The sequence below is a fragment of the Rhinolophus hipposideros genome, assembly GCF_964194185.1.
Source record: "Rhinolophus hipposideros genome assembly, chromosome: 8".
NCBI classification, from domain to species: domain Eukaryota; kingdom Metazoa; phylum Chordata; class Mammalia; order Chiroptera; family Rhinolophidae; genus Rhinolophus; species Rhinolophus hipposideros.
In genome coordinates, this window is record NC_138054.1 from 14,515,672 (window position 1) to 14,531,506 (window position 15,835).

Sequence of the window (15,835 nt, forward strand, 5' to 3'; positions counted from 1 at the left end):
TGCGCAGGTAGGTATTTCCTTCAGCTTAATTGTTTACAATCTACATTTTGTAGATTGTAACAAATGTATAGCACTACTTTTTGTAATTAAAAATTTCAAGTTAACATAACTTAAATAATCATTTAGAATTTACATTTCAAAACAATGCAAGAAAGTCATCAAGATTTCTCAAATCTTGTAGAAATTGTAACAAATGTACAGCACTACTTTTTGTAATTAAAAATTTCAAGTTAACATAACTTAAATAATCATTTAGAATTTACATTTCAAAACAATGCAAGAAAGTCATTAAGATTTCTCTATTTTAAAAAGACAATATGGAAATATTTTTTTAATCTTGAATTTTGACATAGAATTTAATATTATTTTATATTAATAATTTAATATTATTCAAGTCAGATAATCAACTTTTGTAAAATTAGGATCTGTGAAGGTTTAAATCAGTTTTAAATAGATCAAGATTGAATTTCTTTATTAATGCCGAAGTGACACATCATTTAGTATCTCTGAAACAAAAAAAAGATTCAAACTTTATTTGACCAAGACTTTAATTTTAATGTTATTTTTGAAAGCATCAAATTTAAGCCCTAATCCAAAGCACAATTAAAATTTTAAAAAACTGTCTGACAATGATATACAGGTTACTATTTAACAGCACTTGTGAACTGTATATAAACTTAGATTTGACCAAGCATTCCATCCTGCAAAGAAATTAATTCATTAATTTATTAAAGACACGTACCAATTCTTTTACTCTGCTCTTTTCTAGATTGAAGTCTAATTTGGTATCGGTTCGGACTTTGATCACTTCATCCTAGTAGGAAAGCAAACAACAAAGAAACAAATCCAAAGTAAGAAATCCAAACCCTCTGAAAATGTGAAGCCTGGGAAAGCTGCCTCCTCTGCTTCTACCCTCAAGGGCCAGCCCAGGGAAGGGGCGGGAGGGGGCTCACAGTGAAACGGAGCTGGGGACTAGTGATGTCAAGCCTCGTGTGGAGTCAGCCCTGTCTTGGGACTTCCCAGTTATATATACGAATGATCCCCTTCATATACGAATAATCCCCTTCTATGTTTACATTAGCCCAGAGTGGGTCATTGTTGCTTTTAATCTCAAGATTCCCAAGATAATCTCCTTGTGGAATTTATGATTAAAGCTGTTCCTCCGACAACTTTGGAAAGCAGAGATGGACTCGAAGAAGTAAAATATTACATTATTGCTTAAATAAAGCCTTCTTTCTGTCACTCATCAAAATCTTTTCTTCTTTAACATCAATGTCATTTTCACTTAAAAATCAAAATCAAACTGGCACAGCAAGCATTTTAAAATCACATGTGATTTTCTAAAGACAGTGTCTTCTAAGAGAAACTAAGTGTTCCCACATGGCTATTTTAGAAAATTTTTTATTTAAAAATGATTTAATTTCTCCTAGAACATAATGTTCTCAATGAATTTGGTTACAGACATCAGGAATTTACTCATTGGCTTGTTTTTAGATAAATCTTCCAATGTGTGCTTTGGAGACATGTTACACAACTATTTAACATAGAATTAAGTTTTTAAGAACATATATATTATTTTTGACATATTTATTACTTAGTTTATTAATTATAAACAAGCAAACAGGAATGAGGATCTTACCATTACTAGTTGTTTTAACCGATGGAGTTCAAGTTTTATTTTCTAAAAACACATTAAAAAGAAACAAGTCAAGGATATGTTTAGGAGGCTAGAAGGAAAATACAGAATTTGATAATAAACAAATAGTAGAACACGTATTTATGCACAAGTACTTCAAGTTCTTCCCTCATTCAACACGAAGTCGGCTACACTCAGAATATAGCATCACTGAATAGTCTCAATACCAGAAGGGATTATTTGTCATGCCAGGATGGTACAATCTTTTTTTAACATGCACATTTGCCTTCTGAGGCCTTGCTGTCTTTAATACCTCCTTTAATTTTTCTTTCTAACTTTTTCTAACTGCCTTCAAACAGCTGACTTCAAGGACACATCTGAGAGTTTCAAACTTTCCCTTTTTCTGGCAAAAGAAAGACTCTTGCCAGAAGGTTTCTTGTAAGACTAACAGGTAATAAATGAACTTCCTTTAAGGGACTTCAATAGGGCTGAGAACAAAAGGAAGATGCACAGACAGCACTTATTTAAATGCTGATCCCATATGCTACATTTTTATAAACTAAGAGATACTTTACAGCAGCATGTATTCATAATACCCCCAAACTGGAAACAATTCTAATATGCATCACAGTAGAATAATGTGCATATTCATGTAACACTGTAGACAATGGAAAAGAAGGATCTAGTGCTGCCAGACACACTGTAAGATTCCATCAGCTGAAGTTCTGGAACAGGCAAAATCAGTCAATGGTAACAAAAGCCAGGACAGTGGTCTCCTCTGCGGGAGGAGTAACTGGAAGGGGACACACAGGCAGGCCTTCTGGGGGACCGGTGATGTTGTTGACTGGCAGTGTACACCCTATGGCAGCTCATCGAGACGTACACTTACCTGTGCACTTCTGTGTCTGTGTATTAGGTCTCAATGTCCAAATATAAAGCATTTTATAACTATCAGTGGCTGTGTAGTCTTACCTCATTTTCTCCTCTGAGGGCTGAAAATTCACTCTTCTCCAAAATAATCATGTCTTTTCTCACATTAGCAATTTGAGACATTATTTGCTGAAGAGTGATCTCCTAGGAAAAGAAGAACAAAACATAGAACCCAGTCTAATCTAGGAAATTCACCTTTTACCTGGTGTCATCTTAATGAGAAACTAGAAGAATGTGGACACAAGAAAAGAGGTTCAGCAAGGTCATCCTCTGTGTTAAAATGAGGAAAGGAAAGGAATAAAAACTCAAGTCCAGTATTATCATCAAGAGAATCAGCTGAAAGGTGGCAGTCTGACGACCAGTAGCTCGAGAACACGCCGCTGTAACTCAGGCTGTGTCTCCATTTACTAAAGTACGGTCGACAGGAACAGTGAGTTTTCAAGTATCATTCTACAAGAGTTCACTATGAATACATATTTTTTTATGCCACTGCAACCATCTGCCTCTCAACTATGGTTAAAATTACTACATGCTTTTCAACATATTATCCAAAAATGTATGTTACAAATAACATCCTCCCTATAGATTTTAAATTTGCTAAGGTGCCCCGACGAAGCTCACCTGTTGCATCTTGGTGACCATGTCTTTGTAGACGATGTCCATGTTGGCCTCCGTGATCTTGATCAATGCAGACACAATGATCTCTGCTTGCTGAGAAGTAAACCCTAAGCAAACACACAAAGGCAATCACACTCAGGAGACTCTAGTCGTCAAAAAAAAAAATCACAAAAGTCCTTCATAGGAAGGGAGAAAATGCAAACTTACACATTTGGAAGCTGGTAAAAAGCTGTGTGGTAGAAGAATGAAGAAACTACAGTCACAGGCAATGATATGTTCGTCACTCTGGACGAGTATAACACATCTGAGACTGTTTCATGTAAAATGAGGGGTTGGGCTAACTGTTCTTTAACATCCTCCCTAGCTGTCAAAAATCACGTTTTCAGAGAATGCCTAATTACACAGAAGATGCCTACAATGCAAGGTCAACTGAAAAAAAAAAGCAAGGCTCAAAATTATAGATACAATTATTTGCTTTTGTAATTTAACAAAGATTCGAGGTAATTTTTCCTTTCTTCTGTGTTGTCTGAATTTTCTACAATGGATGTGACTTCCTTAATTTAAAAATGTATATATTAGCAGGATATAATTTACTTAAGTAGAAAAGCTCAGTTATTTTATATCTAGAATAAATCAGTCAAATCATTGACTATGCAAATAGTAATTTAGTTGTCAGTTAATTTAATGTTAAAAGACAGAATGTTAAAATCAGTTCTTTCATTTTTCCTCCTCAATTCTCGTCAGTCACTAGTGACAGGGGCCAAAACCGGAAAAAAAATATTGATACTCAATAAATGATGCAGCACTGAATTATATTAGGTTGGTGCAAAAGTAACTGCGGTTTTTGCAATTATTTTTAACCTTTTAAACCGCAATTACTTTTACACCAACCTAACACAACTATTCAACTCAAGCAGTATCACTGTTTTTAATAACTTTGGATAGTAACTTATATTTCACATTGGAAATTCTAATAAAATGCTTAAAACCAAGTCCCTGGAAAGTAACTCTATTAAATACATCCATCTGTAAGAACTTCAGAAGAATCTGTTGATTTTTGTAATTAATTAATGGCACATTAGTTTGAATAAAGTTATAACTGATACAATGTAGATGAGATTAAGCATAGGACTATAGTGTAAAAAACAACAACAAAGACACAGATTTAAAGGAGACCAAAAAGACCTCCAAAGACCCACTCTCTTCATTTCTTTCAAAATCCTTTAATTTTTAACATGTGGGTCACCCACATCTAGAAAAATCAACCAAAAGGTTACCCTCCAAAATGTTAACATTGTTTAGCTGTGGGGTATTGGGATTCAGAATAGTTTTCCTTGTTTCTTTTCTGTCTTCCTAATTTTTTGAAAATGAACGTATGTTTTGTAGTTTTTAAAACTTTAAGAGTTCACAGTTAAACATGAGGTTTTTTGCAATTATGAAGAAAAACAGAGACTAGAAGAGAACTTATACTGATAATAGAACAAATAAACTCCAAAGCCTTATAATTTATTACCACTGGTATGGGATGTGAAAGGGATAAGAAAAAGCAGAAGTTAAACCTGAAAACCTAATGGGTTATCAGATACAAATTAAATTTTTGTAGGAATGAGAGAACAAAACACAATAAGGGTTGGTGAGATAACAGATACATAGAAAGTTTTGTTCATCAGGAGACATTAACTCTGGAGAAAATGATAAAGGATGGAATATTCCTTGAAAGGTTCTTCCTGGCCTTATCCTAACCCAGACAACTCTGACATCCCATCATGCTCTCAGCACCTTTACACCCTACACTTCAGTGGGTGCCTCACATCATGGGTCTTGAAATATGCAAATATTCATGGGTCAAGGTTTGAAATCAAGAAAAGCAGGAAGTACATATATGAAAACATCACATTTTAAACATTTGCAATTTTTATTTCTCAAAAACAAACAAATAAATAAATTTTCAAAGGCAGGGAGGGGAAATAAACCCCACCTCTCATTGGGAAGGTTTGGTGGCTATCTTGAGTCCACTGCAGCTACCTTGCCATTGTCACATTTCACAAAATTAATGATGCTCCTTAATATCATCAAACACATAGTGTATCTTGAAATGCCCCCATTATCTCTAATATCTCTTTTTATAATTGGTTACCTTGAATATAAACACACAACGTCCACAAAAAAGAAAAGTAGGAAGACTTCTGCTTATCTAGATAATTTTAGATGCCCCTCTTCTCACTTCCACTTTTCTTTTTGACTAATGAAAAACGTTTTTGGGTAAAGAAAAAAAAAAGGCCTACTATTTCAAGTTTGAGAAGAAAAGCTATAAAAATTACTATACAGCATTTGACAGTTTTTCCAACGTTCATTCAAGTACATTATCTCATTTAATACTCAAAAGGATTCTTATTCTGCCCACGTTACCAATGAGGAAATGGACACTGAGAAGGAAGAAAGGGAAGCAGAGGCTATACAGCTGGAACACAGGAGTTTGAACCCAGAGATTCTCACTCCCCCACATGAGCACAGAATTCATTCCATCACTTTGATCTGTGCACATGAAGTACATCTACAAAGGGCAGCTTTGCAGATAAGAACATGCACAACTGGATAAACAACTATATAATGAAGTAAAAAACAGGTAGGTTTGTTTCGAAGCCATTATCTACGATATTCAAGATTCTGATTTTGAGAATATATATCACAGTATAGAGAATTATAATTAGTGTATTTGTCTACATAAGATTAAATATGAGAATGTTACCTATCTATTAAGTGTACTTTCAATAAATGTCATAAATGTCAGAGCAATCTTTTATATTAACTCAATAGCAATAAAGGAAAATGTTACTCTGAATATTTGTTAAAAAGAATATAATAAGTTGATATTACCAATAATTGCTGTTCAGTAACATTTTAATTTCATAAAAATTTTAAAACCACACACGATGCACAATAATAAAACTATCACTTTAGTGCTTCAGACAGTTGGCATAGGAACCACTCCTGAGTTTTGCTGACTTGTGTCTAAATTTTTATCTATAATACTGTATTTCCAGAGTGACATTACAAGAATACACTTCACTTGGACAAAATATGTGAGAAAAATCTCAATTGTATTGAGGAAAAAAAAATGTCCTTCAACCAAAAATGAGGACTTAAAAAAATGAAGACTGATCAAAAGATTACTTGTAGACCTAAAAGAAACATGAGAAATTAGATGAAATCATAAGAGAAGTCATAATTTATAGCGTTTTTCTATGGCACTGAGTGACCATTGAGAAAGGATTACCATTTTCTTCGAGTAAACACACCAAGGCATGGGTGTCAAAGTAGAGCTTCTTATTCCCAAAAGAGGCGAAATCTTGGTTTTTCCGCCCCAGCTGCAGGCACCCAGCAGAGAGGCTTAGCTCTAGAACAAAAAAGGACAACAGGGTTCAAAACAGGACCTACAGTAAACAAAAGCAACTCAGCAACATAAAATTAGACATACCTCAAAGCTTATCTGGTTGCTTTTTTTTAATTAAAATTTATTGGGGTGACAACGATTAGTAAAATTACATAGGTTTCAAGTGTACAATTCTGTAATAAGTCATCTATATCTCACATAGTGCGTTTACCACCCAGTCAGTTCTCCTTCTATCACCATATATTTGACCCCCTTTACTCTCTACTATTATCCCTCCTCCCTCCTTATCTTCTGGTAACCACTAAACTGTTGTCTGTGTCTAAGAGTTTTTATTTCTTTGTCTTGTTCCTTTGCTGCTTTCAGTTTTACATCTCACATATCAGTGAAGTCATATGGTTCTTGATTTTTTCTGTCTGACTTATTTCGCTTAGCATAATAATCTCAAGATCCATCCATGTTGTCGCAAATGGCACTATTTCACCTTTTCTTATGGCAGAGTAGTATTCCATTGTGTATAAATACCACATCTTCTTTACCCAATCATTTATCAAAGGACACTTTGGTTGTTTCCATGTCTTGGCCATTGTAAATAATGCTGCAGTGAACATCAGAGCACATATATCTTTATGGATCAGTGTTTTCAGATTTTCTGCGTAGATACCCAGCAGAGGGATTGCTGGGTCATATGGTAATTCTATTTTTCACTTTTTGAGGAATTCCACACTGCCTTACATAGCGGCTGCACCAATCTGCATTCCCACCAATAGTGTATGAGGGTTCCTTTTTCTCCACAGCCTCTCCAACACTTGTTATTATTTGTCTTGTTGATGACAGCCATTCTAACAGGTGTGAGGTGATATCTCATTGTGGGTTGTTTTTGCATTTCTCTGATGATCAGGGATGTTGAGCATCTTTTCATACGTCTATTGGCCATCTGTATTATAGTAGCTTTTTTGAGCTATGATTCACATACCATACAACTCACCTATTTCAAGTGTATAATTTGATTGTTTTTAGTGTATTTACAGAATTGTATAAGCATGCCCACAATCAACTTTAAAATATTGTCATCAACCCAAAGGAAACTCTACATTCTTTAGGTATTATGCCCAATCTCCCTAGTCCCCCATTCCCAGGCAACAACCACTGACTGATCTTTCTGTCTTTATGGATTTGCCTACTCTGGACATCTCATATAAATTGAATTGTAAGGTATGTGGTATCCTGTAAATGGTTCCTTTCACCTACCATGATGTTTTCAAGATTCACCTTGTAGTATGTGTCAGTACCTCATTTCTTTTAATTGCCAAATACTATTCCATTGTATAAATACACACACAAAATAATTTTTTAACTTATTCATCAGTTGAGGGACACTTGTTCCCACTTCTTGGTTATTAAGAGCTGTTATGAATAATGCTATGAACACTTGGGTGTAAAATTTTGTGGGGACATGTTTCTCTTAGATACGTACCTAGAAGTGGAATTGCTGTGCAATATAATAACTTTATCTTTAACCTTACAAGTCTATGTCAGACTGCTTTCCAAAGTGGCTACATCATTTTACATTTCCAACAGCAGCATATGAGGGTTCCAGTTTCTCTACATCTTCAACACTTGTTATTATCTTTATTATAACCATCTTAATGGGTATCTCATTGTGGTTTTGATTTGCATTTCGCTGATGTCTAATGATGCTGAGTATCCTTCTGTGTGCTTATTGGACGTCTGAATATCTTCTTTGGAGAAATATCTATTGAGACCCTTTGCCTATTTTTTACAAATTGGTTTATCTTTTTATTGCTGAGTTGTAAGAGTTCTTCATATATTTTAGAGATGACTTCCTTATCCTATATATGATTTCAAATATTCTCTCCCATTCTGTGGGTTATCTTTCACTTTCTTGATAGTGCCTGTTGAAGCACAAAAGTTTTTAATTTTAATGAGGTCCAACTTATTTTTTCTTTTGTTCCTTGTGCTTTTGGTATCGTTGGCTAATTGCAGTACATAAAGAATTACACCTATGTTTTCTTCCAATAATTTTAGTTTTAGCTCTTACATTTAGGTCAATGATCCATTTGAGTTAAGTTTTGTTATGTGTTAGATGGGGGTTCAACTTCATCCTTTTGTTTGGTAGGATGTCCAGGTGTCCAAGTACTATTCTCTCCCTTCAGTTGTCTTGTGACTATTGTCAGAATCAATTGACTGTAAATATAAGAGTTTATCTCTGGGTTCTCCATTCTATTCCATTGGTTTTTATGTCTGTCCTTATGCTAGTGCCACATTTTCTTGATTACTTTGTAGTAAGTTTTGACGTCAGGAAATGTGTCCTCCAACTTGGTTCTTTTTCAAGATTGTCAGGAAATGTGTCCTCTAACTTGGTTTTTTTTCAAGATTGTTTTTTTTTATTCTGAGTTCTTTGCATTTCCATATGAATTTTAGGATCAGTTTTATCAATTTCTGCAATCTGGATGCCTTTTCACTTTCTTGCCTAACTGCCCTGGCTAGAACTTCTAGTACAATGTTGAGGAATGGTGAGAGCAGACATCCTTGTTTCTGACCTTAGAGGGAAAGCATTCCATCTTTTGCCATTAAGTATGATGTTAGCCATGGGTTTCCACAGATGCCCTTCATCAGGTGAGGCAGTTCCCTTCTATTCCTAATTTGTCAACTGTTTTTTTTCTTTTTTGTAATCAGGAAGGGGCACTGAATTTTGTCAAATACATTTTCTTTCTTTTGAGATGATCATATAGTCTCTCTCCTTTATTTTGTTAATATGGTGCATTATATAAATTGATTTTTCAGATGTTCAATGAACCTGGTGTTTGTGGGACAAAATCTCATCTGGTTATGGTGTATACTCCTTTTTATATATTGCAAGATTTGGCTTGCTAGTATTTTGTTGAGGATTTCTGTATCCTTATTCATAAGTGATGTTGACCTGTAGTTTTCTTTCCTGGTGATGTCTTTGCAAAAGCCTATGTTTAGAGAGATATGTCCTAACAATTTGTATATCACCATTTTTATGAATTTCTATGCACTTAACCACAGATTCCAACCCATTTTTAAAACTTATTTCAAGGTGCTCATTTGAAGGAGGTAGCATAGTAATAGTTTCCTGGCTTTTGTATTTCAAGAACCACTAAAATAATTTTAAAAAAATATGGAACAATTGCAGTGCCAATTTGTAATTTTGTGAAGATGGACATTTAAATGTAATAGCTTCTTACTATTACAATCATATTTTAAAAAGACATTTTGACAGTAAAGGAATAAAAAGAGATGAGCAATATAAAAAACTTTCATTTAAATGTAATTAACATAGCTATATGAAAATCTTGCTACATATTTGTCCTTACTTTTCAACGATGCCAGGTGTTGTAGAAGAGTGGTAGAAGAGATAAGTCATCTACTAACTGTAAGTTCAAAGGTTTTCTCAGTAGGTCTCCTAAATAACCAGAAAGATACTTCAGCTAATCAACTATTCTCAATCCTTCACCCCTAAAAACTCTAAAAGAAATTGCGAGTAAGCAAAAACGTGACACAGACAGGTCACGGATCTGATTCTTCTCTGCAGGCTTAGAGCAGCGGTCCCCAACTTCTGGCGACTCTGAAAGAGCAGGGTTGCTGTGGTCAATTAGCATCAATATAAGTCCATGAGACCCAATAATCACTCTATACCACTCACTGTTTGCAGACTGACAAAATATAAAATGCAACACTCTTTGCTGTATGTGTGCATTTAATGGTTAAAAGAGGCCTTTAGATTCAAAGAGCTGCTAGCCTATACTATAAGGTCCTTTGGCAAGGCATGCAAAGCGTGTCCCAATTTAGCCCACACTTACTCTTTCAGCTTGCTTTTTAGCCATCTATGTAAACTATTCTGTTTCCTGAACTTTCATATCTCTGTATTCCATCCTTAAGCTTGGCTTGCTCTCCTTTCTTAACTGGTAAATTTCAAGTATCCCTTTTACCCCTCTTCGTTTGACAATTTACTAAGCACCCCTTATATTCTGGTTCTGGTTATAAAATTTACATTTCTCTCTGCTTACTCCACCCAGGTCAGGGAGCAGCCTTTATTGCTCCCTTATCTGTGTTCTCAGCCCAGTACAGATGGCTCGATCATGACACTCAGTACATTATTTCCATATTTGTACCATCTATTAATCCAAGAGTCCCAAGGGCAGCCAGTCTTAAGCCATTTTTGTATTGTCAGCATCTAGCAGAGGGCCTGGCATCCTACAGGCCAGAAAAAATTAAAAACAAAAAATTCAACAGTATGATTTCTAAGATTTGGATCGTGAAACTGTCTAGAAAGAAAAATTGACATCAATTCCTTTCCCTCCTCACCTACAGTCTTCCCTTTTTACAAAGTTGGTGCCTTTTTTTTTTTTTTTGAATGTGGCGAATCACACAGTGGCTCTGCAGTTCCACTCAGAAGTGACAACAATCACTTCTATTCACATTCTGTTGGCCAAAGCAAGTCACAAAAGTCTAGAAGGTGAGCTCAAAACATTCAGTGAACAGCTCAATGTTACCCCTTTTCCTAAACACCCTATATCAGTAGACCCAACCTGCTGTAATGCTTGTTGTTGCACTGCTCCCATCCAGACATTATATTTCCTTGTTTATCGTTTACTTTCTTCTCCTAGAATCTAAGCTCTGCAGGGGTAGGGTGTCCTTAGTTTTTTTCACTGCTCTGCTTGCGGCACTTAGAACACTGCCTGGTATACAACAGGCACTCAAATAACTTGTAGTCAAATGGATCAACAGTAACATGAATAGTTAATATCTAAAGGTCCTAACCATGTGCCCGGCACCATGCTAAATACTACTCATTTGATCCTTATCGGGGATGTAAGTCTATTATGACACAATTTTTCATACAAGGAAACTAAGTCTCAGAGAGGTTGAGATATCTGTCCAAGGCTACACGGACAGTTAGCGGGCACACCCAACCTCTTGATCTTTGAGAGGCCCTGATGGGCCCAGACTCTTATGATCAGGGGGCAGAATCATAATGTCCAGGCACAGCAGCTGAGAGCCCATTATGTGTGTGGACAGGGCCTGGGATCATGATCAGAAGACACAATAACAACGGCTAAAATAGAAAGAGTATCACCAATTATTGGGTGACAGATATTGTGTTAAAGGAGGCACATCTTATTTCACATTCACAAAAATCACAGGAGCAAGTGATGCTCTCCACCTATGGTCTTCTCTTTTCACATAAATGAGTACCTCTTTCTTCATTCTTCATCTTCAGTCCTAGACAAAAATTGGCCTCCATGAGAAGAGACCCTGAATGTTTGCCTAACACAGAACAGACCTAGCTCTAGAAAAAGTAATGGGTGAATGAATGAATATACGTCTCCAAGTTGCCTCTGCAGGCCACACTACTCTTAGAACTGTGCTGGACTCTGCCAGGGGGTAGGGAGCTTGAAAACATTGTGAGTCCAGAATTGGCTTGTGAAGAATGATGGAATTATTCTCGTCCAAAATTCCTTATTTTTAATAACATAAAAACAAAATTCGTGTAATTTAAAACAAAACATCTTACACACACACACACACACACACACACACACACACACAAACACCTCCCCCCCAAACAAAGTATCACATCTACTTTCTGAGCAAGAGCTATTCCAATTTAGATACTGTAGGTTTCTTTTCTTTTCAAAAACCATCGGAATTTATTTCAATTGCAAGCTTATTTCAAAGAAAGACACTGCTATCTGAAAAGTGGAGGAAAGGGCTGGCCACTTCCCACTTGGCCCTCCAACCCTTGCTGAAGGGAAGTGAATGCCAGCTTGTCAAAGGGCAATGCCTGAGAACACAGCAATATTCTAACATTCAGAACACCTCTGACTCACTTTTCCTCCTTTATTGTGACAACAAAATGAGGCCCAAGAACCATGAATTCCCACTAATAACCAGGAAGCAAGTAAAACCGAGCTATGTTAAAGTGTAATATGTAATTCTCCTTTGGGGGACCTTCTGCATATCAAAAGGATACTAAAAACACATACTTACAAAAGAAGCCCCAAGTTAGCCTTAAATAGAGGAAGGAACTAAATACAAACTTCCTATTGCTAACACAGTAAGTCTAAGTAGCCCTACTGAGAACCCTGGGCACCAAACAAACCAGTAGGCTGAGGACCAAAGAAGAAAACTCATCTGCTGATAATAGGCTTACATGTTTCCTTAACTGGTTTTGCTGTGTTTCCCGTACTTATGAATCCATCCACACTCTGTGAAGAATGACAGCATTTGAAACTAATCCAACATTACCACCTTACTGATACGTTAGAAAACTGATGAGGAACAACACTCCTCCTTTTGCCCCACAATTTTGAATTACGACGGAAAATAAATCACAAGTTTCCAGCTTGTCAAAAAAAAAGCACCAAAAGGCAAAGTACAGAAATATGTAAAGCTTCCTTCACTTTGTTGCTCTACCAATCAGTTTCTCTCCCAGCCAAAGGTATTCTTAAATTTTAGATGCAGCCAACATTTACTGGGCAGTTCAGTTGAGGAAAAAAAAAAAAGGCTATCAGAGGGGTTACAAATGGCTATTGATGGAAAAGTATAGACTACCCAAATCGGTATTTTTGCCAAGTTTGCTCATTAACATTACCCAAAATGATTTTTTGGTCAACAATTTACTATCTAGTAAATTGAGCCTGTTTAGACTTCCTTAATCTCATGCAGGTCAGGGACCGCCCTCACCCCCTTCAACTATTTAGTCAAAAGTCACCTTCTCAATGAAACCTATTCTGGTGACGTCATTTAAATTCGTAACTGGAGGCCCACCTCATTTTCTAACCCTTACCACCTGTTTTTTCTATAGTATTTATCAGATTATGTATATATAATTATATATGCATATGTAAATTGTATATGTATATATAAATTATATTTGTATGTACCTATTTAAATATATATGTGTATCATCTCCTTTGCCATAATTAAGTTCCAAGAAGAAAAATACTTTGTTAACAGACTGATAGATTCTAAGTATTTAGGGAAGGGCCAGAGTAGGCGTTAGTGTTTAATGAATTACCGAATCCATTAAGGCTTAAAACGAAACTGTAAACAAGTCCTTCATTTCGCAGCGGTCCGCTTCCCACACTTGCAAGCCTCGCGCACATCCTTCACTCCAGCAGCCACAAGCCGAGTCCCCGACAAAACAGCCACCCGCACCTGAGCGTGCCTCCGCTTCCTGCCCTCCCCGCTTCCCATGCCAATTTCGCGCCCGGGACCCCGCGTAATTCTGATTCTCTTGGCGGGCGAAGCCCCGGCTACCGCGCACCAGAAGGGCGGGGCCCCCAGACCTCCGTCCCCACGCCCCAGAAGGAGCGCGGTGACCTCAAGTGACCGGACCGCTGGGTCTCCCCGCCTTTCGCCAGGGAGGTCAAAGCCAAAGTTCGTCCCGGCCCGCGGCCCCCTCTCCTCCGCCCGCCCGGCCCTACCTCTCCTCGAGGCAGCGAGGGCGGCCACCCGGCCGGGGCCCAGGTGGAGGGCGCTGGCGGCACAGGCGGCGCCCGGGCCGGGCCCCGGCTGACTCCTCCGCGCGCCGCCGCGCCCGGCCAGGGGAGCCGAGGCGCCCGGGCGCGAGCGCTCCCAGTCTCCCAGCGGCCGCCGCGGGGCCGCCGCCGCCAGGCGCGGGGAGGGCACGAGCACGAGGAGGAGCAGTGCGGAGGCACGTGACGTGCTGCCGAGGGCCGCCCGGGCGCGGGGGCGCGGTACCCCGAGACCGCCCGGAAGCGCAGACAGGCAGCGGCGCGCCAGGACGCCGCGGCCGCCCAGGCTCCCACAGCGGCCGGCGAGGAGGAAGAGCAGAAGCCGCTGGCGGTCCCGCGGGCGCTTCGGCCTCTCGCCGGCGACGGGGCCACAGTCCATCCCCGAGGATGTCAATGGCACTGGCGCGCGCTCAGGGCGCTCGCCCGTAGCGCGGTCACCCCCAGCCCCGGCCCGGCCCGAATCCGAAAGCAGGAGCGAGGGTGGGCGGCCGCGTCGGGCCCGCCCTTTCCTGCCGGGAGGGCGGGGCTCCGGGCTCCGGCAGGGGCGGGGCGGGGCGGGGCGGGGCGGGGCGGGGCGGGGCGGGGCGCGGCGGGGCGGGGCGGGGCGGGGCGGGGCGGGGCGCGGCGCGTCTCAGGTTCCTTGAAAGGAGCGAGTCCCGCCCCGCGCGAGCCAGCGCCCGGTTCTGCAGGCTTCGCGGAGCGCGGGGAGCTTCGGCTGCTCCCGGTTGGTAATGAGTGCGTCGTGCCAAAGTTTTCATATGCGTTACTCTGGTGTTTTTATAGAGAAATTAATTATCGTCGCGACTTTCAGAGTTGGGTGAAAATCCCTGCTTCACCATGCTGTCCAAAATGTTGCTATCCTCGGCCGAAGCCCTCCTTAGTATGGCGCTCGCGTGCATTGGGAAGAATTACTAACAAGGTAGAGGGAACGGCGTGTACGTGGTTAACACATTTAAAGGCTAAACTTTCAGAGTTTTTGTTTCCGGATTAGTGCACAGAAATGAGGAAGTCTCAATCTGGAAATTTAAAACCTGGGGCATGAATGATTAAGACCTACTGGTACAATAAAAGGATATTTGAAACTAGTGGTGTTCAGTTGCACGAACGTTTTGAGTGACTATTGCACGTATCTCAGTTATTGTGTGAACGCAATAGATGTTCCGTGAATGAATGAATGAAATGCACAAGGCACCAGGCTAAGAGATAAAGAAAAATGAGATTGTTCTTGTCCTCCAGTTGTTTTCTTACACACCCATATGTGTACACACATGACAAATATGTGTCTCCTATATGAGCCATAGAGAGCTACAGAGCGCTGGTAAGATAGAAGAGAGTGCATATGATTGTGGAAGAGATGTAAGTGTCTATCACATTAAAAAATATTAAGGTGCAAGTAGAAACTTTCATAAAAGGTTTGTGGGAATTATACATTTGTAAAACTGCTAGGGAAAATGATTTAGCAATATGTACGAGATATGATTAAAAATATAAGTGAATGTTTAAATTTAAAAAATTTGTTACAGTAAAAGACTCATTGCCATTAACACCCCTCAAAATACTCCCCCTCGCTTTGAATAAACTTATCCCATCATTCTTGCCACTTTCTGAAGCAGTTCTGGAAGTCCTCTTTCGTGAGTGTCTTTAGTTGCGCTGTTGCGTCTACCTTGATGTCTTGAATTGATCCTTTTGTGGTCATTTTGACTTTGGGGAAGAGCCAGAAGTTGCACGGTA

At 38.9% G+C, this 15,835-nt stretch overlaps 1 protein-coding gene across 2 annotated transcripts in view; it reads right to left on the minus strand.

The window, feature by feature from the left end:
- MCUR1 (mitochondrial calcium uniporter regulator 1) overlaps window positions 1-14,609 on the minus strand; it is a 29,881-nt gene extending 15,272 nt beyond the window's left edge. The window contains exons 1-6 of one of the 2 annotated variants that reach the window (XM_081055746.1): window positions 14,054-14,593; window positions 6,462-6,581; window positions 3,188-3,291; window positions 2,609-2,710; window positions 1,640-1,681; window positions 743-814 (exon numbers count right to left, since the gene is read on the minus strand). In XM_081055746.1, the coding sequence (XP_080911872.1) occupies window positions 743-814; window positions 1,640-1,681; window positions 2,609-2,710; window positions 3,188-3,291; window positions 6,462-6,581; window positions 14,054-14,483 (870 nt within the window). In that variant the 5' untranslated portion in view covers window positions 14,484-14,593. Of the gene's footprint in view, window positions 1-742; window positions 815-1,639; window positions 1,682-2,608; window positions 2,711-3,187; window positions 3,292-6,461; window positions 6,582-14,053 lie in introns of both variants that reach the window. The other variant, XM_081055747.1, reaches the window with a different exon arrangement.
- Window positions 14,610-15,835: the final 1,226 nt, after the last annotated feature.